Source organism: Rhinatrema bivittatum, chromosome 4 (genome assembly GCF_901001135.1).
Source record: "Rhinatrema bivittatum chromosome 4, aRhiBiv1.1, whole genome shotgun sequence".
Classification (NCBI taxonomy): Eukaryota; Metazoa; Chordata; class Amphibia; order Gymnophiona; family Rhinatrematidae; genus Rhinatrema; species Rhinatrema bivittatum.
Genome location: NC_042618.1, coordinates 148518709 through 148542619, shown reverse-complemented (window position 1 = coordinate 148542619; position 23911 = coordinate 148518709). Strand labels below are relative to the sequence as shown.

At 41.1% G+C, this 23911-nt stretch overlaps 1 protein-coding gene across 6 annotated transcripts in view; it reads left to right on the top strand.

Moving 5' to 3' along the window:
- RALGAPA1 (Ral GTPase activating protein catalytic alpha subunit 1) overlaps positions 1-23911 on the top strand; it is a 647855-nt gene that overhangs the window by 117494 nt on the left and 506450 nt on the right. For all 6 annotated transcript variants that reach the window (XM_029598964.1, XM_029598967.1, XM_029598968.1 and 3 more), the window contains exons 15-16: positions 6181-6418; positions 15539-15700. In XM_029598964.1, the coding sequence (XP_029454824.1) occupies positions 6181-6418; positions 15539-15700 (400 nt within the window). The remainder of the gene's footprint in view (positions 1-6180; positions 6419-15538; positions 15701-23911) is intronic.

Genomic DNA, 23911 nt, shown 5'->3' with positions numbered 1-23911 from the left:
ATCAAAGTTCTGTGTCGGGCTCCATCAAGTGATGTCACCCCATGTGTGAGGACTAACATCCTGTTGTCCTAGGAAAACAGCTGTTTCAGGTAAGCAACTCTGCTTTCTCTTGTTATGTTTCCATGTTTTTTTTCTTGCTTATAATGACATCATAAAGTTTCTCAAATCAACACAAAACTCAACCCAATTGTACCTACACACAATTGAATTTAATTTAAAATATTTATATGTTGCTAATCCATAGTCCTAGGCTGCTTACAAGTTTAAAACATTCATATTAAAAAAAACCCAACAAATATACAGTTAAAACAATTTAACAGTTCAGTCCTCTACTGCAGCATTCACCATCTAGCGTTAATACTTGCTACTCTAATTCTAAGAGCTTGATGTGGGTTTACAAAAAGCAAATCACATCTGAATCAGATACCAACTACTACATGTTAAATGCTTCATGGAAAATCAAAGTCTTTAAATGTGTGTTAAATTTAAAACAAGGCTTCTGTCGCAAAAATTCTGATAATGAATTCCATATAAGAGCACCTGCTACAGAAAATAATCTACCCCAATTCAGCTAATCTGTTGTTTTTCCACAGTGGGAACATCAAAAGACATTTACCATCTGATTGCAAGGATCTTGTTGGTCTATATGTTCTTAGCTAAGAGCTCATACAAAGAGGTGTACCACTACTGAGAGCCCTATGAATCATTGTCAAGATCTTAAATTTTATTCTCCACTTTACCGGAGGCCAGTGGAGTAATTTTAGAACCAGAGTAATATGTTCATTATGAGAAGAACCAGTTAGTATTCTTGCAGCTGAGTTCTGCACTATTTGCAAGGCTTTCAAAGCTGAATCCAAAAACAAGACAGTAGTATAGACTGTGTATTGAAATGGAATTTAGAGGAACTCATAAATAAAGTGTCAGGCATATATATAAAATGTGCCCACACCATCATTTCTTTATTTTATGCAGCAAATAAAAAAGTCCAACTTCTAAGTCTTAAAAATATAATCACACTGTTCTCTATCACACACAAAGTAATTCATTTAACAAAAGCTCCTAGTAAATATTTCTGTTTTGAAGTGCTAAGGAACAGAGCAGGAACAGTCAGTGCCCCAGCCAAAGAAAATCTGTCAGGGTTCCATTTGTCACTGCAAACATGACTAGAAAAAAGTCTATTCCCTGTACATACCCAGATCAGTCCAGACTCCTGGGTTTATGCCTCCCTTTCAGTGGATGGAGAAAAAGTTTTACTGACACTGCCATATAACCTAGCATGCCTCAAGCAGTTCCTCAGTATTTCTCTGGATGTACATACCTGCAGTCTTGTCTAAATTAACAAAAAAAAAAATAAGCTGATTCCTCCCAGGAGGTTGGCAGGCCCTAGTGGGGCTATCCCTCCTGGTTTTGAAGTGGACGAGCAGGGGATTGGGGACCCTTCCTTGCTCAGTCCCAGGTAGCCAGGGGCAGAAAACCAGCGGATCCAGCTCCCTCTGTCTCAGGAGGATTGAAGGAGCCTGCTGCCCATCTCCAGAGCAGGAAAGGGCCTTTTATGTTTTTTCTTCATTTCTTAAAGTTTAAAATAAAGTCAAAAGGAGGAGGCAGAGTTACAAGGGCTTGCTGGTGAGAGGCTCTGCCATCTGTTGGGTGCGGGAGATTTACACTGAGCGCAGTTAGACGCTCTAAGGCTCTACCCTGGGCTCCTCTGCTTCATCAACTGTTTTTTTTCCCTATGGGCGGCCATTTGAGACCATGCTGCATGGCGCAAAGTGTGTCTGCTGTGGTGATTCGCTCGCTCGATTCGTGCGCAGAGGCCACTGCTTCCACTTCCTCCCGGAGGGAGAGAGCGGTTCTGGCATATCTGCAGGGGGGGGGGGCAACCAGCAGCAGCAGCAGCGTGAGTTAGCACTTGTTCATGAGGCACAGGAGGACTCGGATCCTTTTCCCGTCAGTATGGGAATGGTGGCCAACTTGGCCACCTTTGCCGATTGCACTGAAGCTGCGATGGAGGAGGGGATTTTCCTCCTTCGTTATCCCCGGCTGATAGAAGTCCCTTGCAAGCCCAGAGAGCTCAGGGGAGTCAGGCAGAAGCAGCAGATGACCTCCTGGTGGAGGATTCGGATAGTTCTGCATCTTTTTCTGCAGACTTTGTGCTCTTAATGTACAAGGCTTATATAGCCCGGAAGTCCGCAGGCTGAGTGGGGCCAAGCATGAGTTTTCTGCTGGACCTAAACCCAAGAAGAGATCCAGGACCGCAGGAAGGCTGGGGCTTACCAGGGTTCGGCGAGCCCTTGGGGAGTCTGAGCCACATGCTGCAGGGGACGAATTTTCAGGGGATTCTGATGATGGTGTCCTGTTTGGTTCGGGAACTCCTTGGGTGGATCCTTCACTGGGGGAGGGGGGGGGGGGGGGAGGATTCCAGAGAGGACAAGGAAGACGGTCCATTGGTAGACAGTGATGATCCGAAGGTGGTATGGCTCTTCCGTAGGGAAGAGTTGGGGGCCCTTGATCCCCCATGTCTTGGAGCAGTTGGAGATCAAGCTTCCGGAAAAGGAGACTGATCAGGAGGATGTGGACCTGGTTATGGCTTGCTTACGGGGCCCAGCGAAGGCTTTTCCTTTTCACAAATTGGATAAGCAGTTGGTGGTCTGGGAGTTGGACACTTTCGAGACCGGTCTGAAGGTGGGCCGGGCTATGGATAAGTTGTATCCTTTGCCCGAGGACTCTTTGGAGCCCTTAAGTGTCCCAAAAGTAGATGCCTCCATTTAGGCTGTAACTAAGAAATGACGATTCCAGTAGCCGGGGCGGCAGCTTTGAAGGACTTGCAGGACAGGAAGCTTGAGGTTCATTTGGAGAAAATCTTTGAGGTGTCAGCGCTCTGCATTTGGGCTGTGGTTTGCAGCAGTTTCATGCTTTGAGCGCAGCTGCATTGGGTCCAACAGCTGCAGTCTGACAGGTCCATGTCCTCTCAGGAGGTGAAGCAGGCTGAGCGGCTGGAAGCTATGGTAGCCTATGGTGCGGATGCGCTATATGACCACCTCTGGACATCTTCTAGGATTATGCTGTTGGCAGGCTCATCAAGGAAACTGCTATGATTATGAAACTGGTTGGTGGATGTCTCGTTCAAGGCTCAGTAAGGAGCGCTACCTTTTAAGGGGATGCTGCTTTTCCGAAAAGATTTGGGGGACTTGATCAAGCATCTCGGGGACAATAAGGTTCACATGTTGCCTGAGGATAAGCCTAGAGTGGCAAGGAACTCCGCACCTGGGCATGTGCAATTCTGAGGAAACAGGCTTTTTCGTCCAGGAAGTTCATCCTCTGGTGGTCAGAGATCAGCCTCGGGGAGGCAGCAGTCCTAGAACCATTGCTTTTGAGGACATAAGCCTGGTCAAAATGACTCAGGACAGGGCAGTTCTGGGGCCAAGTCAGCACAATGAAGGGAGGCCGGTCCACTCCTCCGTTCCACTTAATGGTGGTCGATTTGACACTTATGGGGAGTGGGTCAGAATCACCACGGACTAGTGGGTCTTAAGCGTGATAGATCAAGGTTACATTTTAGAATTTGCTTGTTCGCTTCAGGACCAGTTCGTGGTCTCCTCTTGCGCTTTCGCGGAAAAGAGGTAGATAGTACAACAGACCCTCGACTGCCTACGGATGCTTGGAGCCATTGTTCCTGTGCCTGTGAATGAACAGGAGACAGGTAGCTACTCCATTTACTTTGTGGTTCCAAAGAAAGAGGGGACTTTTCGTTCAATTTTGGGTTTGAAGAATATCAACAAGGACTTAAGGTTCCTCATTTTTGCTTGGAAACTCTCTGCTCAGTTATCTCAGCGGTGCTCAAGGGGGAGTTCTTAGCGTCCCTGAATCTAACCGAAGCGTACTTGCATATAGGCATCCGGCTCGACCATCAGAGATTTCTGAGATTCAAGATTCTGGGCATGCATTTTCAATTTTGCACTCTGCCGTTTGGTTTGGCAACGGTTCCAAGGACTTTCATCAAGATGATGGTGGTCGCAGCAGCCCTCCCAAAGGAATGGGTCCTGGTGCACCTGTATCTGGACAACTGGCTCATTCAAGCAAAGTCAGAAGATCACTGCAAACAAGCGGTGAATTGGGTATTACAGCGCTTACAGTTGCTTGGCTGGGCCAAGAGTGAGCTCCTCCCCTCTCAGGAATTGGAGTTTCTGGGAGCACGCATCAGTACCAAATTGGGGAAGGTTTTTCTGACAGAGGAGCACATTGTCCTGTTAAAATTGCAGGTTTGACGTTGTTTGGAGAGCCAGATGCCCAAGGTCTGGGGTTACCTACAGGTTCTTGGCTCCATGGCGTCCACGTTGGATGTCGTGCTTTGGGCGTCTGCCCATATGAGGCCGGTACAGGCAGCTCTCCTTTCCCAGTGAGATCCATTGTCTGAGCAATTTCAACTTCTGCTACCGTTGATGGACTTTGCCAGGTCCAGTCTCTCATGGTGGCTTGGTTGGGGCCAGTTGTGTCGAAGGGTGGACTTGGAGGTCCTGGAATGGACAGTGGTCACTACTGATGACAGTCGCTCTGGGTGGGGAGCTGTCTGTCAAGATCAGGCGGTACAAGGTCAGTGGTCGCCAGAGGAGGCGTCATGGTTGATCAGTCGTCTAGAGACTAGGGCAGTGTGGCTAGCACTGGCTGCATTTCTCCCTTTCGTGTGCGGCCGTCCACTTGGAAGTCTCTGCACACTTTTGCCAGACATCATCGTTTAGATGTCTAGGCCCCAGAGGCTGGGGGCTTTGGTGAGAGTGTACCTTGAGCAGGGCTCTCGGTCTCACCCCATTTAGGGAAGCTTTAATACATCCCAGGAGTCTGGACTGATCTGGGTACATACAAGGAAAGGAAAATTGGTTCTTACCTGCTGATTTTCATTCCTGTAGTACCGCAGATCAGTCCAGAGTCTCGCCTAGTGGAGGTAGGGAGTCTTCTGGAGAGTCTGCTTGATCTGTTATGGTACTTAATCTGAAAAATGGCACAGTTTGGTCCTTCAAGTTTTTTTTAATGGGGACATGTTTAACTACTTTTCTAGGTTTGTTCTGCCTTCTGCTCATTCAAGGGGGGGGGGGGGGGGGATGTTTGATTGTTGTTCTAATATCTTGGTTTTGATACAGGTCAATACTGAGGGACTGCAGGAGGCATGCTAGGTTATATGACAATGTCAGTAAAACTTTGTCTCCATCTGCTGGAAGGTATGCATAAACCCAGGAGTCTGGTCTGATCTGTGGGTACCACAGGAACAAAAATTAGCAGGTAAGAACCAATTTTCCTTTAATATTCACTAGAAGTGTTCCAAATACATGGCCATTTATACCAGAAGAATTAAAAATATATGAGCATTACTCACCCTTAATGTTTTAATATCAGAGCGAGGTACAATACTAAAGATACATAAAATACATAAGAAATATAAAATAAACATCTTCATCTCTTAAACATCCTCCCCAAACCCATTGCTCAACTACCTGCTTGAAAATATTTATGTATAAAATGAAACTGGTTCAGAAACCCCTTTCACTAAGACACATGTTTTTATGTATTTAAACATTTACTGAAATAAAAATTACAACTATATATAAAAATGTGCTGTCTTAAAAAAATAAAAAAAAGTCTGACTGACATAGGAGAAATTCTACTAATATAAACACATGAAAAAATGGGATCAATCCATACCATACATTTATATACACTCATACTATGCTCAGGCTTATTTTTTAAAATGTCTTATGCTATATGATGAAATCTTCATCATTATTTATTTATTTCAAAAGCTTATATTCTGCTGATCCACTGGTCTCAGCAGATTACAACAAACAGCATCCTTGCTTGCAGAAATACTATATTTAGGGCTTGGTTTACTAAGGCTGTTCTCCTACTCTGTTTCTATGGGGGTAAAAAGCTTAGTTTGCAGTCTTCAAGCCCTGCAAATGCAAAAGGCAATAAAGAGTATGGGTATAAAGTGTATGGATATAAAAAGCCTGGCATTTAACTGATCACTCCTGATTGTCCCTAAAATGTCTTTCTTGTTCATTCTCAACAAGACAGGGTGGCAATAAATTATCCCAATTTTTTATAATACTGTAGAACTATATGAAATTTTCCTTGATTTTAATCTAATTCATTGATGAGCAGACTTCTTTTCACAATTATTTCTTTTAGACTCTTATAGTAGCCTGGATCAAATCAAGTTTACATGTGAATGTGTCTCGGGAGCTTTGGGATGATTTGCTGTCTGTGATGTCGTCATTGACATATTGGGAAGAACAGGCCACAGAGTGGGCTCGCACTATGGAGACGTTGACTAAAGTGCTTGCTAAAAACGTTTATCACTTAGATCTGAATGAGTTGCCTCTGGATAAGTTAAGTGAGCAGAAGCAAAAGAAGCACAAAGGCAAAGGTAAAACTTTAAATAAGTTTACTGCCATTGGTTGGTTAATGCATCTATCTAAATCTGGAAGAATTGTTTTCCTTACCCATTGTTTTCAAATTTGGAAGATCATGTGATTTCTTCTAGCTAATGAAATGCTTCAGCATTTATTCCTATTTTCCTTCGATAAGCAGACTGAATTAGCCAAAACATGTAGGTGATGTCATCAAGCTGTACCAAATTGACTTTTCTTTCATAGCTAGTAGAGCATTTACTTTACTAAGCATGTGCAGGAATTTCCACTCTGGCATTGCCTCATGAGTCCCCTCAGTGTGTTTCATCCAAGTACTAACATGGACGTTACCTCTATCCCTTTCTGTTTTTTCTGAAGTATTTTTCAAAAACTTTTATTTTTGAAGTTGCCTCACTGCCTCAGCAGCCCCCAAACAGTGCTTCTATTCTCAAGGAAAAAAATAAAGATTATTTTCATCAGAATATCTACTAAGAAAATGCCCACAGTAAGTGGGTTTAAAGACTGTATTTGTATCAGGAAAATGTCCATTAGAGATGAACACATCTTCTGTTACCATTGCCTGGGTCCAGATCAAGCCATTTATTTATTTATTTTATTTAAAGGCTTTCATATACCGATGTTCATGTAATAGTACATATCGCGTCTGTTTACAGAGAGCTAAAGTTAGAAATTACATCGAACATGTGGGATACATATAACAAGGCATACGTAATAAGAATTAGAAATAAACCAGAAACTTAGTATTATATCAAACGTAGTAAGCATGTGTGATAAAATAACAAGGCGTAAGTAATAAGAATTATAAAGTTATAAAACCAAGAATTTAGTATTACATCTAACGTATTAAACACAATTGTATGAAAAAAGGTGAGAACATGAGTATATACCTGAAAAACAGACGAACAAAAGGGCAATGGCCCTCGTGATTTTTCTAACCCTGAATCATGTTCCGGGAGTAGACTAGTATGGGGTAAAGGTTAAGAATGAGCAAAGAGCGGCCAGAACAAAGCTGAGGTGATGGAGTTATTGAGGCCTTTAAGTGAAGGCTTTTGTGAAAAGCCAAGTCTTAAGCTTTTTCTTAAACGTTTGCCTACAAGTTTCTAGTCGAAGATCCGTGGGGAGGGCATTCCAATGTGTGGGACCGGCGGTCGAGAATGTGCATTTCTTAAGCAATGACTTGGCTGGAGGTGCATAGAGTGTGCCTAAATAACTGGTTCTAATCGGTCTGGATGATGAGTGGTGACGAAGGGGGCAATTTAGTTCTAGCGAGGTTTGGGAGTGAATGGTCTTGTGGGTTATAGTTAGAACTTTGTACAAGATTTTGGATTTAATGGGGAGTCAATATAGGTTTTTAAGGATTGGAGTGATGTGTTCTCCTCTGCTAGAATTAGTTAGGATCCTGGCGGCGGAGTTCTGTAACATTTGTAGTGGTTTGGTGGTGACAGCTGGAAGGCCGATTAGCAGAGTTGCAGTAATCAATTTTTGAGAATAGAATTGCTTGGAGAACTGTACAAAAGTCCTGAAAATGGAGGAGAGGTTTCAGCTTTTTTAATGTGTGAAGTTTATGAAAACATTCTTTTGTTGTATTATTGACAAATTATTTTAGGTTCAGCCTGTTGTCAATAATTACACCGAGGTCTCTTACATGTGTGGAGGAGGTCATTTGTGGAGTGCAGAGGTTGTTGACAGCCTGCGCGTTGTCATCCTGAGTGATAACCATAAGTAACTGAACTTATGATTATCACTCAGGATGACAACGCGCAGGCTGTCAACAACCTCTGCACTCCACAAACGACCTCCTCCACACATGTAAGAGACCTCGGTGTAATTATTGACAACATTTGTTATAACTGTAGATGGATGTCTCCATGAACACAAATCCAGGACGTGAAAAATGGAGAAACTGTATAAATCACAAAGAAGCCGCAGTCGGCCGCCTTCCTGAAGTGCAGCCTCATCTGCTTCACCAGGAATAGTTGAGCACTAGCTCTTCTAAAATATCTCCCCTGTTGATGGAATGGGTTGTATAAACACAGCTGCTATGCATCAAAGAAATGGATGCACCACTCTATGGGACCACCAGAGCAACAAGTGCTGAAGAAAAACAGAGGCTCGACAACAGGGGACACCATTGACACATGGTGCATCGGTATCGTTGTTGCACAAGGCCCCATTGTTGCCATCAATGTCTTCGGCACAGTCAACACACAAGACTCCAACACCATCAATGCAAGGGCACAGATTCTCTGCAGGAGAGAGCTTTCCGTCCTTCAGATTGGGCACAAATTCTCTGGGTATTAGCCTCACAGACTGCTGAACACAAATCAGTCAACTGTCAGAGAGCTGCTGGTTCTCAGTTATATGGCAGCAGCAACCGAAGTAGTATCAATGACCCACCTGCATATGTCTCTTACTGTAGGCACTTGGTTTACAATGGGACCAGCTAACTCAGCCCCTAACAGCCAAAATGGAGAATTAATCAGAAAAAACAAAAATTGAATTGGAGCCCTGCATTCTACAGGAAGGAGCACCACTGGGTGGCTAGCATCTCACCAAGTAGTTTTAGCAATGGATACCTCCACAAAGGGTTTGGGGAGCAGGCCATGAAGGTCCTTCTCAAACTCTAGGGATGTGGTCATTCCAGGAGAAGCAATTTCAGATCAATTTCCTCGAGTTAAGAGCCATAAGGTACTCTAAAAAATAATTTTTCACTCTGCTCCTTCAATGGAAGAGTATTCCCATTAAAACAATCATCGCTATATTCTATGTAAACAAACAAGGAGGCACAAGATCTTGGACTCTGTGCCAAGAAGTGATTACAAAAAAAAATATGGGAGTGAGCATGCAAACATCAAACTGTACTACAAGCAACCAAACTTCCCAGAATCTCAAACATGCTAGCAGGTCGCCTCAGCAGAACATGAATGGTCTCATCATCAATCAACAGCTGTTCAGTATCCAGGGATTTCCAGCAAGCAATCTATTTGCATCAGTATAAAACAGCAAACTAGTAAAAGTTTTGCACCATTCTTCCCAGCAAACTCCAATCCATTTCAGATGCTTTTCTGTTCGACTGGAATGCAGATCTCAGGTACACTTTTCCACAGATTTTTCTAATAGCCAGAACAGTTCAAAAATTACTGAAGGACCAGGCCTGTCATAACGCCAGCATTGCCCAGACAAGTCTGGTTTGCATATCTAGTTGAGCTCTTCTGCCTTTCTCCAATTCCTCTCAGGTCAGATCCATACTTATTTATTCAAGAGGAGGGACTTCTGTGTTACTCAAACCTCCCCTTCCCCAATCTGATGGCTTTGATATTGAATGCTCAATGATAAAAGAATTGTCCTTTCCCAAAGAAGTTGAGGACATACTATTATCTGCCAGAAAACCTTCAACTAGAAGAGCTTATGGATTTAAGTGGAAAAAGTTCACCACATGGTGTCAACACAACTGCTTGCATCCATTCATATGCGAGACAGGCCTTGCCACCTCATCAGTAAGCGTGCATCTTGGTACCATAGCAGCTTACCATATACAAACTGAGGGCCTATTTCCATTCATTCACTAGTATCCAAGTTCATGAAAGGCTTGTGGGAGGTTCTGGATGCCAAATATAGACTCTTAAGCAGAAAGTTGAAATCCAGCACCTCTAGGGTAGCATTCTCTGAAATGCTCCTTGTTCCATGAGCTGGACTCCAGAGGCAGGTAGAGCTCCGGAGTCTCAGTGCATGGATGACATGATGCAGGGAAGAGGGCTTTAGTTTTATTAGGAATTGAGCAACATTTTTGGGGAAGGGGGAGCCTGTTCCAAAGGGATGGGCTTCACCTTAACCAGGGTGGAGCTAGACTGCTGGCACTACCCTTCAAAAAGGAAATAGAGCAGCTTTTAAACTAGGGCAGGGAAGACATTAAGTAAATTACAACTGTAGCATTAAACTTTGAAAAGGGAGACTTTGATAAAATGAGGGAAATAGAAAAAAAACCTGAAAGGTGTAGCTACAAAGGTTGAGTTTATATCAGGTGTGATCATTGTTTAAAAATACTATCTTAGAAGCCATCCAAATGTATTCCATGCATTAAAAAAAAAAGTGGAAAGAAGGCCAAATGACTGCCGCCTTGGTTAAGTAAGGTGAAAAAGGCTATTGTAGCCAAAAGATCTTTTCAAAAATTGAAAAAAGGATCTGTGTGAGGAAAGAAAAATCATAAGCATTGTCAAGTTAGATGTAGCATTGATAAAGTGGGCTGAAAGAATTTGAAAATAATCTGGTGGAAGAAACTCATAATAAAAACTTTAAAATATATCCAAAGTAAGAAGCCTGTGAGGGAGTTGGTTGGGCTGTTAAATGATCGAGGGGTTAAAGAGGCACTTAAGCAAGATAAGAATTCTTTGCTTCTGTGTTTACTGAAGAGGATGGTGGGTAGAAACCTGTGCCGGAAACTGTTTTCAATGGTGATGATTCAGAAAAACTGATATAAATCTCTATGAAACTGGAATATGTAATAAGGCAGATTGACAAACTGAAGAGTAGAAAATCACATGGACTAGATGATATATATACCCCAGAGTTTTTTAAGAACTCAAAAATGAAATTGCGGATCTGTTATTGGTAACTTGAAACTTACCGTTTGGAGTATCTGTCATGCCTGAAGACTGGAGGGTGGCCATTGTAATCCTCATCTTTAAAAAGGGCTCCAGGATGCTATAGACCAGTGAGTCAGACTTCAGTTGCAGGAAAATTGTCAAAACTGTTCTAAAGAACAAAATTGCAGAACATGTACAAAAACATGATTTAATGGGACATGGCCAGCATCTATTTACACAAGGAAAATCTTGCTACTCATTTATTAATCTAAAAAAAAAAAATGTGGATAATGGTGATCCGGTGGATGTAGTGTATTTGACAAAGTGCCCCATGAAAGATTCCCAAGAAAATTAAAAAGTTACCGGATAGGAGGCAATGTCCTGTTATAGACTGCAAACTGGTTAAAAGATAGGAAGTAGAGTAGGATTAAATGGTCAGTTTTCTCAGTGGAGTAGGGTAAGCAGTCAAGTGCCTCAAGGATCTGCACTGAGACTGGTGCTTTTTATTATATTTACTAGCTGTTAAGCCCGTAACAACGGGCTATATTAAAACAATTTTTTCGGTCCATTTCCTTCCCCCTCCCTCCCTCTCACCTTCCCCCTCCCCTCCCTCTCTCCTCCTCCCCCCCTGTCACCCCCTCCTCCCTCCCCCCTCAGTCACTCCCCCTCTCTCAGCTCATTCACAACCCCTTCGGATGGCACAAACGGAAGATCTCCGGGGGAGGTCCCTCCCTCCCTCCCTGCGCGCACCGCCGCTGCCGCTCCTCCCAGCGCCATTTTTGTTACAGGCAAGCTCTGACCGACGTGCTCGCCCGCTCATGCGCGGTAGAGCTGCTCTCTACTGCGCATTTGCGGCACGTCGGTCAAGCTTCATTTATCTAGTAGATAAATCATCTGGAAAGGGGAACAAGTGAAGTGATAAAATTTGCAGATATAAAATTATTTGGAGTTGTTAAATCACAAGCATTTTGTGAAAAATTACAGAAGGATCTTTATCTTTTATCTTTTTTGAGACACATACCATCATATACCATGGCCTGAGGTGGTTTACACTTGGCAACATACATATAAAATAGTAATAAAAAAGACAGCAAATAAAACAATACATCTTTAAGAACAATAACAAAAAAATTGCAAATAAAACCATCAATACATGATAAATTGTTGATAAAAATGTGTAAGATTTTTATTGACACAATTCGATAAAAATCTTACAAAATCCGTGTTGTATTTTTCTTGACAAAGCAATAAAAACTGTTACAAAAAAATGTAAAAAATAAATAAATAAATCTTACAAATATCTTTGCACAAAAACCTCCAAAATCAGCTGCCAAAACATACATCTAACTACAAACTGCTCTGAAATATTAATCAAATGCACGTGCAAAAAGGATTGTTTTAAATAATTCCTTGAACGTCTTTTTACAGCCAGTGTGACGCAGTGCTATGGGAAGGGAATTCCACAAATTGGGAGCAGCAACACGTGAGTGAGACTGGAAGACTGGGCATTTTAAATAGTAGATGAAATTTAATGTAGACAAGTGCAAAGTGATGCACATGGGCAAAAGTAACCCACTCTGTAGTTAAACGTTGCTAGGTTCCATATTAGGAGTTACTGCCCAGAAAAAGGACATGGGTGTTATAGTGGACAACACTTTGAACAGTTCAGTGTGTGGCGGCAGTCATAAAAGCAAACAATGTTAGCAATTGTTATGAAGGGAATGGAGAATAAAATAGCAAATGTCATAATGCCTCTTCATTGCTCCATGGTGAAGCTGTACCTAGAGTACTTTGTGCAGTTCAGGTTCCCACATCTAAAAAAAAAAAAGTAGTTGCATTGGAAAAGGTACAGATAAGAGAGACCAAAATGATAAAAGGGATAGAACGGCTCCCCTATGAGGAAAAGCTAAAAATGTTAGGGCTATTCATCTTGGAAAAGAGACTTGAGGGGGGATATGATCAATGTCTATAAAACCATCAGTGGAATAGACTGGGTAAATGTAAATTGGTTATTTACACTTTCAAAAACTACAAAGTCTAGGGGGAACTCCATGAAGTTAGTAAGTAGCACGCTCAATATCATCAAAAGTGCTTCTGTACTAAAATTTTTCTAAAACCAAATTGTGATGAGAAGAGAATATCATTTTTTTTCTAAATGATCTGTTAGTTGTTTCTGCACATTTTTTTTCTGTTATTTTGGAAAGGAAGGGAAGATTTGATATTGGTTTGTAGTTACTAAGTATAGTGGAATCAAGATTACGTTGTTTTAACACAGGTCTAATTGTTGCTTCCTTTAATAATTCAGGTAAATATCCTTCTCTCAAGGAATTATTTATCATTAATGCAATAGAGGGAGCTAAGATATGAGCTAAAGGTTTTAAGACTATTGGGATATGGTCAACCAGATGGTTTGCCGGATTCAGTTGTTTAATGAGGAGCTCAACTTCTATTATTGAAACTTCATCAAAATTTGTCCATTTGGACACTTGCCTAGATTGCATGTTTATTTCCTGCTTAGGTGTGGATTCAATGTTGGTGACTAAATTTGCAATTTTATCATTAAAGAAAAGTGCTATTTCATTACACCTATTTTCCAGCAACATTGTATTGTTATTGGGTGAATTATTAGTCAACTTTTTGACTATATCAAACAACGTTTTTGGGTTGTGTGAGAATTTCTCAATTTTTTTACTATAAAATTCTTTCTTAGCATTATAGTGGGCCAGAAATGAGCGATACTTGCTCAATGTTAAATCACATTTATTCTTTCGCCAAGCTTTTTCTTTCCTTCTAAGAATTTTCTTTGTCTCATTTATTTTATTATAACATGGATTTTGCTTTCCTATTCTATTTATTGTTTTTGTCTTATTAGGGTTTATATTGTCAGCTATCGATGATGTGATTTGAGTCCAAGAATTAATGGTGCTCATGGTGTTGGATAGATCCATAGAGTTAAGTTTATTTTCCAATTCAGTTTGTAATTCTTCTGTTTTAAATGGTGGTCGGTAGGTGAAAGTTAATGACTGTGGTTGCTTATGGAGGGGATCAATTCTAAGTCAGTTGAGTATGAAGTAGGAAATGATCGGACCAGGGAACTGGATTATATTCTACTGAATAGTCAATAACTTTTTTTAGATTGATAAAAATTAAATCAAGAGCATGAACACAGTTGTGTGTCGGGTTTGTGATCAATAAATCATAACCAAGTGCTGTAAGTGCATCGAGTAGTGTATGGCTTGTCATTGAATAGGGCTTAACATTCATATGTAGATTAAAGTCGCCTAGTATTATAGAAGGTTTATTGGGGTTGATTGACGCGACAAAAAATTCAATGATTGGTGAAATATTGTATTCCAGGAGACACGGAGGACAGTACAAAAGGCAAACGTGTAGTGCTCTTGATTCAAACAAGGCCAATTCATATTGTTTTGCGATACATGAGGCAGGTAGGTATTTAGCATGAAAAGTAATATTCCTTGTAGCAGTAATCTCAGCTAGAAGAGTCAGCAAACTTCATTATCCTCCTTTTATGCAATTTTTGCACATTAGAGTAGCACTTTGCACCCATCCAAAATTTCTACCAAAAGTTAGGTCAACTTTCCATATTAATCAAGCCTTCGTGCTACCCATGTTCTTCCTGAGGCTGCATACTCACGAAGGTGGGAAAGCCCTTCATACCTTGGACTGTAAAAGCTTTGGCTTACTACAAAAGAACACTGCTTCATCATCAAGCTTACTAACTTTTCACCTCTTATGATCCCAACAGACTGGGCATAGCAGTGGCCAAACGTACATTGTCCAACTGGCTAGTAGAGTGCATTATGCACTTCTTTAAGTTAGCAGACATTCAGATTACAGATTCCATTAAGGCTTATGTTAGAGCTACAGCTGCATTAGAGCTACAGCTGCATCAGTAGCTCATCTGCAAGCTGTGCCTTTTTGAATATATTTGCAAAGCCGTGACGTGGTTGTCAGTTTACACCTTCATGTTCCAATACTGTCTAGATAAAGACTGATAGTAAATTCAGACAAGCAATTTTATATAGCCTGTTCACCCAGTAGTGTGCTGTCCAAGGTGGGGACCGTGTTGCTTATTAAGTAAGTGCTCTGCAGCTTGGGACACCCCTCATGTTATGTCTAATTCAGCCTTGGTTATTGATGGAAAAAGCAAGTTTGTTTACCTTAAATAGTGTTTTCTATAGATAGGATGAATTATCCATACTAAATACCTACCTGCCTCCCTGGAGTCACTTCTTAGCTAGACTTAGCTCTAAAATCGACTGAGGCAGCTCATGAGGCAATGCCTGAGCAAGTATTCCTGCATATGCTCAGAGCAAAATCTGTACAAGCTATGAGAGAAGCCCATTCAGTGCTGCTAGATGGCATCACCCATATGTTATTGCTACTTCATCCTGCTATCCACAGAAAACACCGTTTACATTAAGCTAACTTGCTTTTCCTGAAGAATCACTGTAGGTAGGTGAGCACCTTAAATAATACCTCTGAGAGATCTTCAAATGCTTTTGTTTGTAGGATGTGGACATGAGTTCCAAAAGACTTCAGTGGACAAGTCATTTTCTAGAGGCTGGAGCCGTGATCAACCTGGACAAGCCCCAATGAGACAGCGCAGTGCCACCACCACTGGGTCTCCAGGCACAGAAAAGGCTAGAAGTATTGTGCGACAGAAAACAGTTGGTATGTACTGAACTAGACAAATCATTGAAATTGAGGCGATGTTCAGTCCCAGAACCCTGATGAATAGTCTTTTGTTACAATATAGAGAAAACTTTTTACATATTTAATAGTGATCTGCCTGTTTATATGCAACAGTTAACTAAAACGCCTGTCACACCTTTTCTTGGAATGTAGAGAGAGAAAGAAGTCATGTTCTCAATACAAGCAGGTTCACCAGGCACACGAGTGGGTCACATGATTGTGCATGTTACCAAGCGGAACATAATTTTCCAGAGCTTTCTGGTAAATTGTTTTGTTGACTTTAATTCTCACATACATACTGTGCCTTTGGTCATCTGTATGTTAGTATGTGGGTGGAAACAGATTTTATGTGACCCAACCCACAAAGCCGGTCACTTTCTAGATTTGATGTTTAATCAATTCTCTTTCCTCAGCTCCAACAGGAAAGAGGAATTTTTTTTTAAATACCAAAGGCTAGCAGGGGGAATACAAACACTCAAGACAAGAGGCCATTTGAATTCTGACATTTTTCGGACTAAATTGATGTCTGCCTATCGGGCCGATTCAGTAAAGTCTGCGGGAGAGCGGGCGAACGGCGCGCGCACAGGCCACTCGCCTGTGCGCGCGATTCAGTATTTAAATTAGGTTCGGCGGTAGAAGCGGGCAAAAGGAGGCGCTAGGGACACTAGCGCGTCCCTAGCGCCTCCTTTTGGCCAGGAGTGGCGGCTGTCAGAGGGTTTGACAGCCGATGCTCAATTTTGCCGGCGTCTGTTCTCGAGCATCCTGTTTTCAACCCGACAGCCGCCAGCCGACTTCAAAATTTTTTTTTCTTTTTTTACCCTTCAGGACCTCTGACTTAATATCGCCATGATATTAAGTCGGAGGGTGCACAGTAAAGCAGTTTTTACTGCTTTTCTTTGCACTTTCCCGGTGCCCGAGGAAATTAGCGCCTACCTTTGGCGCTAATTTGGGTAGGCGCTAATTTCTGAAAGTAAAATGTGCGGCTTGGCTGCACATTTTACTTTCTGAATCGCGTGCGAATACCTAATAGGGCCCTCAACATGCATTTGCATGTTGAGGGCCCTATTAGGTTCGGCGGGTTGGACGCGCGTTTTCCGCCCCTTACTGAATAAGGGGTAAGTGAAAACGTGCGTCCAATGGCAGGTTAACAGTGCGCTCCATTGGAGCGCACTGCTGTATTTGCCCGTATGTAAGCCTATCTTTATATAATGTGACAACAGCTATAAATTAATGGAATGATGCTCTTCAGGTGATAGATGATGAATTAATTCGTCTGTCTCTGCTAGAAGTTGGCAAAATATTGATGATTTCTCCCTTGGATTATGAGGATTTAGAGTGCTGGGGCACAGATCTGCTCTCTAGCTTGCTTCCATCTGTACCAATCAATTTGGGCTGAGAACAGAACTTTTATGCTGTGTAGTATACAGAGATGTACAGTAAAAGTGTCTTTGTTTCAAGGAGTCCTAAGCTATAAATCATAGTTTCTGCTCGCAGTGGATCCACTTTTTTTTTGGGAGAGGGAGTTGCACTAGCTTATTCAGTGAAAATTCTTCGCATCTGCTGTCCCTAACCTAATACAGAGATCAGGTGGTCACTGTCTGGGGTCGCAGTTCATCTTGCCTGTTGGCTCTCGCAGGACAATTTGGTCAATAGGAGTGGAATTGTAAATTACAGATTGGGTTGTAATGACAATGGAAGTCAGTCTGACAGGATGGGAAACCATTTGTCGGTGTCAGATGGTGCAGGACCTGTGGTTGGTGTCAAATGCCTTATGATTCATTATGCATTTAGAAATAGAAGTGATCAGAGAAGTGTTAGTCCATAACAGAACAGTGAGAGTCTTGTCACACTGTGACAATGGTTGCATATTTCAACAGGCAGGAGGGTATAGGGAGCTCGGCAGGTCCTTGGAGATCTGGTTGGTGTTCTAATGAATGGAGCAGCATCTGATGGCCTGGTCGGTATCTCGTGGCTGGGGCGGAGAGTGTGTAAGTGGAATTTATGAGCAGGTATATTCTGGACCTGGAGAGTGGCATTTGTTTCAAGAGGCAGTATCTCTCATCAAGGCCACTTTGGGGGTTCCTCCAGTTGATTTGATAGCAGTTCTTCAGTCAAAGATGAGAGGCAGATTTGAGATCTCCACACTTTCCAGCCATGACCTCAAGATCCAGCTTTACAAGTTTCCTTCATAGTCTCTATGAGGCAGAGTGTAGGCACATAGAAAGATTATCAAGGCAGGGTCATCTTGATGGCTCCTGGGTGGCCCAGGCATCTGTGGTTAGAGGACTGTGTGAATCTCCAGACTGTCATATTCCCAGGCACTTATATCAGGGGCTGATTTTCTTGGAGTAGTTGGCTCTCTTTGGTCTCTCAGCCTGGCCTTTGTGAGAAGGTTGAGCATTGTCTTTGGAGGAGATTGCATCCATGCTTTAAGCTAGGGAACCCTTGACTTCTGTACATGTGGGTTTGAAAGGTGTTTGAGACCAAGTGTTAGGAAGAAGGAATCGTCTTATTTTCAGGCCCTTGGATCCTGTCCTTTTTACAAAGAGGATTACAAAAAGAACTAGTTCTGAGCTCTCTTCAGGTGCACATCACAGCGTTGGCCTGTTTCAGAGGGGAGGTGTGTAAGACTTCATTGGCTTCTCCTTCAGGTATAGTGAGACTTCTCAAGGGAGAACAGTGCTTGTGTCCCCCAATTCAGCAGCTGGGACACAAGCAGGTGGGATTCACAATTGATTTATTTATTTATTTATTTTATTTAAAGGTATTTATATACCGTTTTTTAAAATAAAATTTTATCAAAACGGTTTACAACATGTTAAAAATAAAATAAAAATAAAATATAACTAAAATAAACTTAAATACATAAATTTGACTAAATAGCTAGATGATAACTAGCTAAAAACAAATTATTAATTAAAATTAGAATAAAATAAAGGTAGCGTGCCTTGAGCAAGGAGGGCAGGGAGGGTAAAAGGGGAACGAGAAGGGACGAATTGTAATATCCTTAAAGAACACTGATGGGAAGATAGGGGAAGGGAGAAGTTAAAGTGACATGTAACTGATGAGAGAAATTTGGGAGATGAAGCTTCATTTATGATCAGGGGGTTGCTTAGTGGAAGTATTAAATGCTTGTTGAAAGAGGAATGTTTTTAGAGCTTTTTTGAAATGATGAGGATTTGATATTAAGCGAAGAGGGTTGGGTAGTGAGTTCCAGAGTGATGGTCCTGCTACTGAAAAAGCTCTTTTCCTGGTGATGTCTAATCTGGCCTGTCGTGGTGATGGAATGTCTAAGAGATTTTGAGTAAGTGATCTTAAGTGTCGGGTGGGTTTGTAAATACGGAGTAAGGTGCAAAGCCAGGTGGATGAGGAATTATTAATTAGACTGTGAATGATTGAGATTACTTTATATTTTATCCTGTACTTTATGGGTAGCCAATGAAGAGAATGTAGGATGGGTGTAATATGATTGCGAATGGAGGTACCGGATAATAAGCGAGCAGCACTATTTTGAACTAGTTGTAGCGGATGAATTGATGAATCAGATAGACCTAGATAGAGAGCATTACAATAGTCTAGACCAGAGAAAATGAGAGATTGAAGGACAGTCCTGAAATCACGATAGAAAAGAAGAGGACGAAGACGTTTCAGAAGCTGTAATTTATAGAATGATTTCTTTGTTAGGGAGGAAATTTGTTGTTTCATGGATAAATCTGTATTTATGGTTACTCCTAGATTTATGGCGTGACAGTTAATTGGGATGGTTGAACCATACAGCCCCATTGTTTTGTCCACTTTCAGTTTTACTAGCTTTTATGTAAACACACTCTTCCATAAATAGTATAGTATCTACCCAGTTCTCTTATTTACGCTTACCAACCAGAAACAGGTTTTCAAAGTCCTCTTCAGTGAATATCGAATAAACTATTTGCTTAGCATTTCTAGTTTTTCCTCATCTCTCTTCCTACATTGCTCTTCATCTCCCCATACTGGTAGTTCTCTTCCTTCTATAATCTTGATGAGATGGAAACTGACGGCAACTGCAGAGCTGTGGCAACACAGAAAGACTAATACATATGAGTAGTGAACTTTGTCTTTACCAGAGAACTCTGGGAGGTTTATTCCTCTCGGTGCTATGTGCAATCATGTGTCTCGCTCATGAGTCTGGTAAACTACTGTCCTCAAAGAACACCTGAACAGGTAAGCAATTTCACTGTCATAATAAGCCTTTCATATGTTTTGTAAACAAGGTTTACTACATTGAGAGAGGGATTTTTATTGCTTTAACATTCTTCTAGTTAGTAAGAGGACTGAAAGAAAGTATGTGGGCTGCTGGGCACTGAAATTCTTATTCCAATAAAGCAGCTGTAGAACATAGTAAACTATTGCCAGCTTGAGATTCTACTGGCAATGAAAAGCATTTCATCCTGTACACATTCTTATGTACATATAAAATAAATACATTTGAAAATAATTTGTGTAACTTGAGAGGCCAAAATAAACAGCATATGTGGATGTAAATAATTGTGTTCTAGACCAAATTAGCATATTAGCTATATCCATAGACCCCAGTCTCCTGCAGTGCTGAGGGAGCCTATAATTAGCATATCGGTTAAGAATGTCAAGTTAAAACAATATATATATATGCCAACTGGCTCCCTGCCACAGAATCAGTTAAATTTCTGACATTGTGTGGAAACAGCTGCAGCCCCTACCCTGTTTCATTGCTGTGTTGCATGCTAATTGGCTGTCTTGCCCATTCCCACCAGTTATGTTATGCTATATTTGTATACTGCCTTTCTTAGACAAATCCAAAGTGGTTCACAAAACATGAAAATACAATGAATACATCAGAAATAGAATACATGAGAAATAGAATATACACCATAAAATACATCAAATGTAGAAATTCATCAAGAATACAACAAACAATAGCTAGAAGTTAGCAATTTTGCTTCCATGTCCCCAGCTCTTCCCTCCTTGTTTCCCCCTCCTCCACTCTGAAAATTGTTGTGGCTCTGGATAAATACAGATGAAATTTAATATGGATGAGTGTGTTTTGAGAGGTTTTACCTCCTGAAAAAGCGGGAATGAAAGCCAATCAGCATAGCTAGGGGAAGGAATTCAAAGCAAGGGAACAGCAACTCAAATAGAAGGGTCTCTGACTGGGCACATTGCTAGTATTGCTGCTGACATCTAGTGTCCATAAGAGAGAACTGCAGGCTTTCTTGGTGCTGTCTACTGATCACTTGGAGCAGAGAGGTATGTACACTACTTTTGCTACATCTTACTTTTGTTGCTTTTGTGTTTTATGTTTTAACTCTGTATATACACACACACACACACACGCACATACATATATGCACATACAAATGTATTTTATGTATTTTCAATGGACAAACAGAACTGAATTTGGCCACACAAGTGGGTGACATCACTGTACAGCACTGACTAGGAACGTGCTCTCTCAAAAAGACCTAGATGTTTTTCTGAGCATATGCAGTTCCCCATATAGCTGCCTTGCTGAATGAGTCCCCTCAGTCACTTTTCTTCCACTGAATAGAGAAGGAATGTCTGTCTTATTTCTCTTCCTCATCGTCCAGGTGTTTTCCATATTGTATGTTTATTTTTCAGGTTTCTTTTGCTCAAGTAATTTTGTTAGTCTCATTTAAAAAAAAGTGCTTTTTTGTGCTTTCTCCTTCCTAGCTTTGAGGTTTTTTCCCCTTTGTCTTGTCATGTGAAAAAGTTTGTTCAAACATCATGCCAAATGCAACCACAAAATGTCGAGCCTTGACTTTCATAAGCTCTGCCTATGCTGCCTTGGACCTTCCCATGATATTGGAAAATGTGTATTTTGTAGACAGGTGTTTCCATAGACTGTTTCCTACAAAGTTCTCAAATTCAAATTATAGCTATTCTCTCTTTCAGAGGACCAGAAGAAGAATAGTTTAGAGGGACCACTGGTCATTGTTTCTTAGTTGAAGCTGAGACTCCCATGCTATTGAGCCCTGTCATTAAAATAAAAAAAAAAGGGCAAAAAGATTTATTTAGTGTTGAGAAGCTCTAAAGATTCTCATAGAAAACATCATGCTGACATTCCATCAGAGCAAGCTCTGTCCACTTCTGGCACACTGTTTTTAACATCTTCTATTCCTTTGCCATCAATTTATACCTCAGCACCAACAACTTTACCATCACTGGCACTAAAGATGTCTGTATGGACACCTTTCAGTGCCAATATTTCTTTCACTTGGCCTAGAGACCCTAAGTCTGAACATTTACGCCACGTGTCCTTGTGCCAGAATTGGACACTTCTTCAGGAGTGCCTCTTCCAGAACATCACTCATGTTAAAATTGTAGTCCAAATTTGTCCTCAATGATATGGCGAATGTTCCATCTACACTTCTAGCTCCTCAGTTCATGCAACCAGTTTTGAAAAAGTTGGCTACCCAGTTGGATTCACAATCCTCCATTCCAGAAGGTTCAACAAGCATAGCAGAAAAAGTCTTAAGTTCCATCTTTTCTGCAGATAGACAACCATCTAAAGAATCTCCAGTTGAGCTCTCTGATTTAGAAGATTCTTATTTCTCTTATGACTCCTACACTTAAAGTCTCTGGATGACTTAGCGGAACTATCCTCAAACCCTTCTCCAGAGCCAGTTTAGAAGTACCTCTCCATCAGAGGACAAGACTTAACCTACTTTTCTTCATAAAATGGCAGAAACGATACTTTTTCAATTAGAGGAAGAGCAGGAGCTGAAAGATTTTTCAGGTATTCTAAAATAATTTCAGGCACCAAAGCAACCAGATGCCAACTTCTCTGGAACAGATCAAATCTTGAAATAGGATCTAGACTCTGTTGTCAGCCAGGTCGATAGAATCAGTCCCACTGACCAAATAAGGAAAAGACTTTTACCCGAGGTATATTCTAATCCCAAAAATGTTAGAGAGACTTCATCTTATTCTGGAGTTGAACCTAAACAAAATTTCTAATTGAATTGACTTGTAATTCTACTACATCTGGAAATCAGCTATTAGCTCAGTACACATTTAAAAGATGTTTACATGCATATTTCCATTCATATTGATCACAGAGAGTATCTGCGCTTCATGGTTGCTGAAGACCATTATCAGTATAGAGTACTCTTTGGCCTAGGAGAAGCCCTAAGGATGTTCAAATGCCTAGCAGTGGTAGCTGCCGTTGTCAGGAAGAAAAATGTATTATTTTTCTTGACTAGCTAATATTGAGCAGATCCTGCCAAGAAACAAACTTTACCACCTTTACAAAATTTGCTCCTTCCTTTTCCTAGGGTTTGTGTTCAACTTCTAGAAATCCAGCTTGATCTCAGCTCATCAGTTGCACTTCCTAGGGGCCTATTTAGATATACTAAAGGGGAAGGCCTTTCTTCCACTCCAGTGAATGTCCCCATGATGTTCACGTTAACCATTATGATCCATAAGTATCAGTCAGAGTTTTCATGGAAATATTGGGCCACATGGCAGCAAACTTGTATGTGATGTCCTTAGCATGGATTCATATGAGACAAGTTCATTGGCATTTGAAACTTAAATGAAACCAACATTCACAGCCAATGTCTTGCAGGATATATCTTTCCTTCATTTATTGACATAGGTTTAAAGTTTGGGTCCACTTTCTTGTGGTCGGCATACCCCACAGATTCAGGAAATGCTAACAAATACCTCCATTTAAAGCTGTGTGGGGGAGGGGGCACATAACTAGTTTGCTTTCACAGAACTTGGATTATCTGGGAGCAGTCACTTCTCATCAGCTTGCTGGAGTTGACATTCAAAGCTTTACAAGTTTTCAAGCCATGATTGAAAGGATAATGGTTCTAATCCAGATGGGTCAGTAAGATAGTTATGTTCTACATGAACAGGAGGGAGCAGGGTCCCTAAAACTTTGCAAAGAATCATGCAAGATGTAGGATTGTTTATTGTATGACAGATTTTCCTACATGCCAATCCTCTACCAATCAGACAGTCTTAGTAGATACATTGAGTTGTTACCTTCAACCACACAAACAAGTTCCTCCATCCCAACATGACCATGTTTCTCTTTCATTTGTGGATAATTACACAAATAGACCTCTCTGCAGCTTTGTTCAACCACAAGATCGCTCTCTGCTACTCCAAAAGACCAGAAGAAGCATGTCAAATGCATTTTCCATT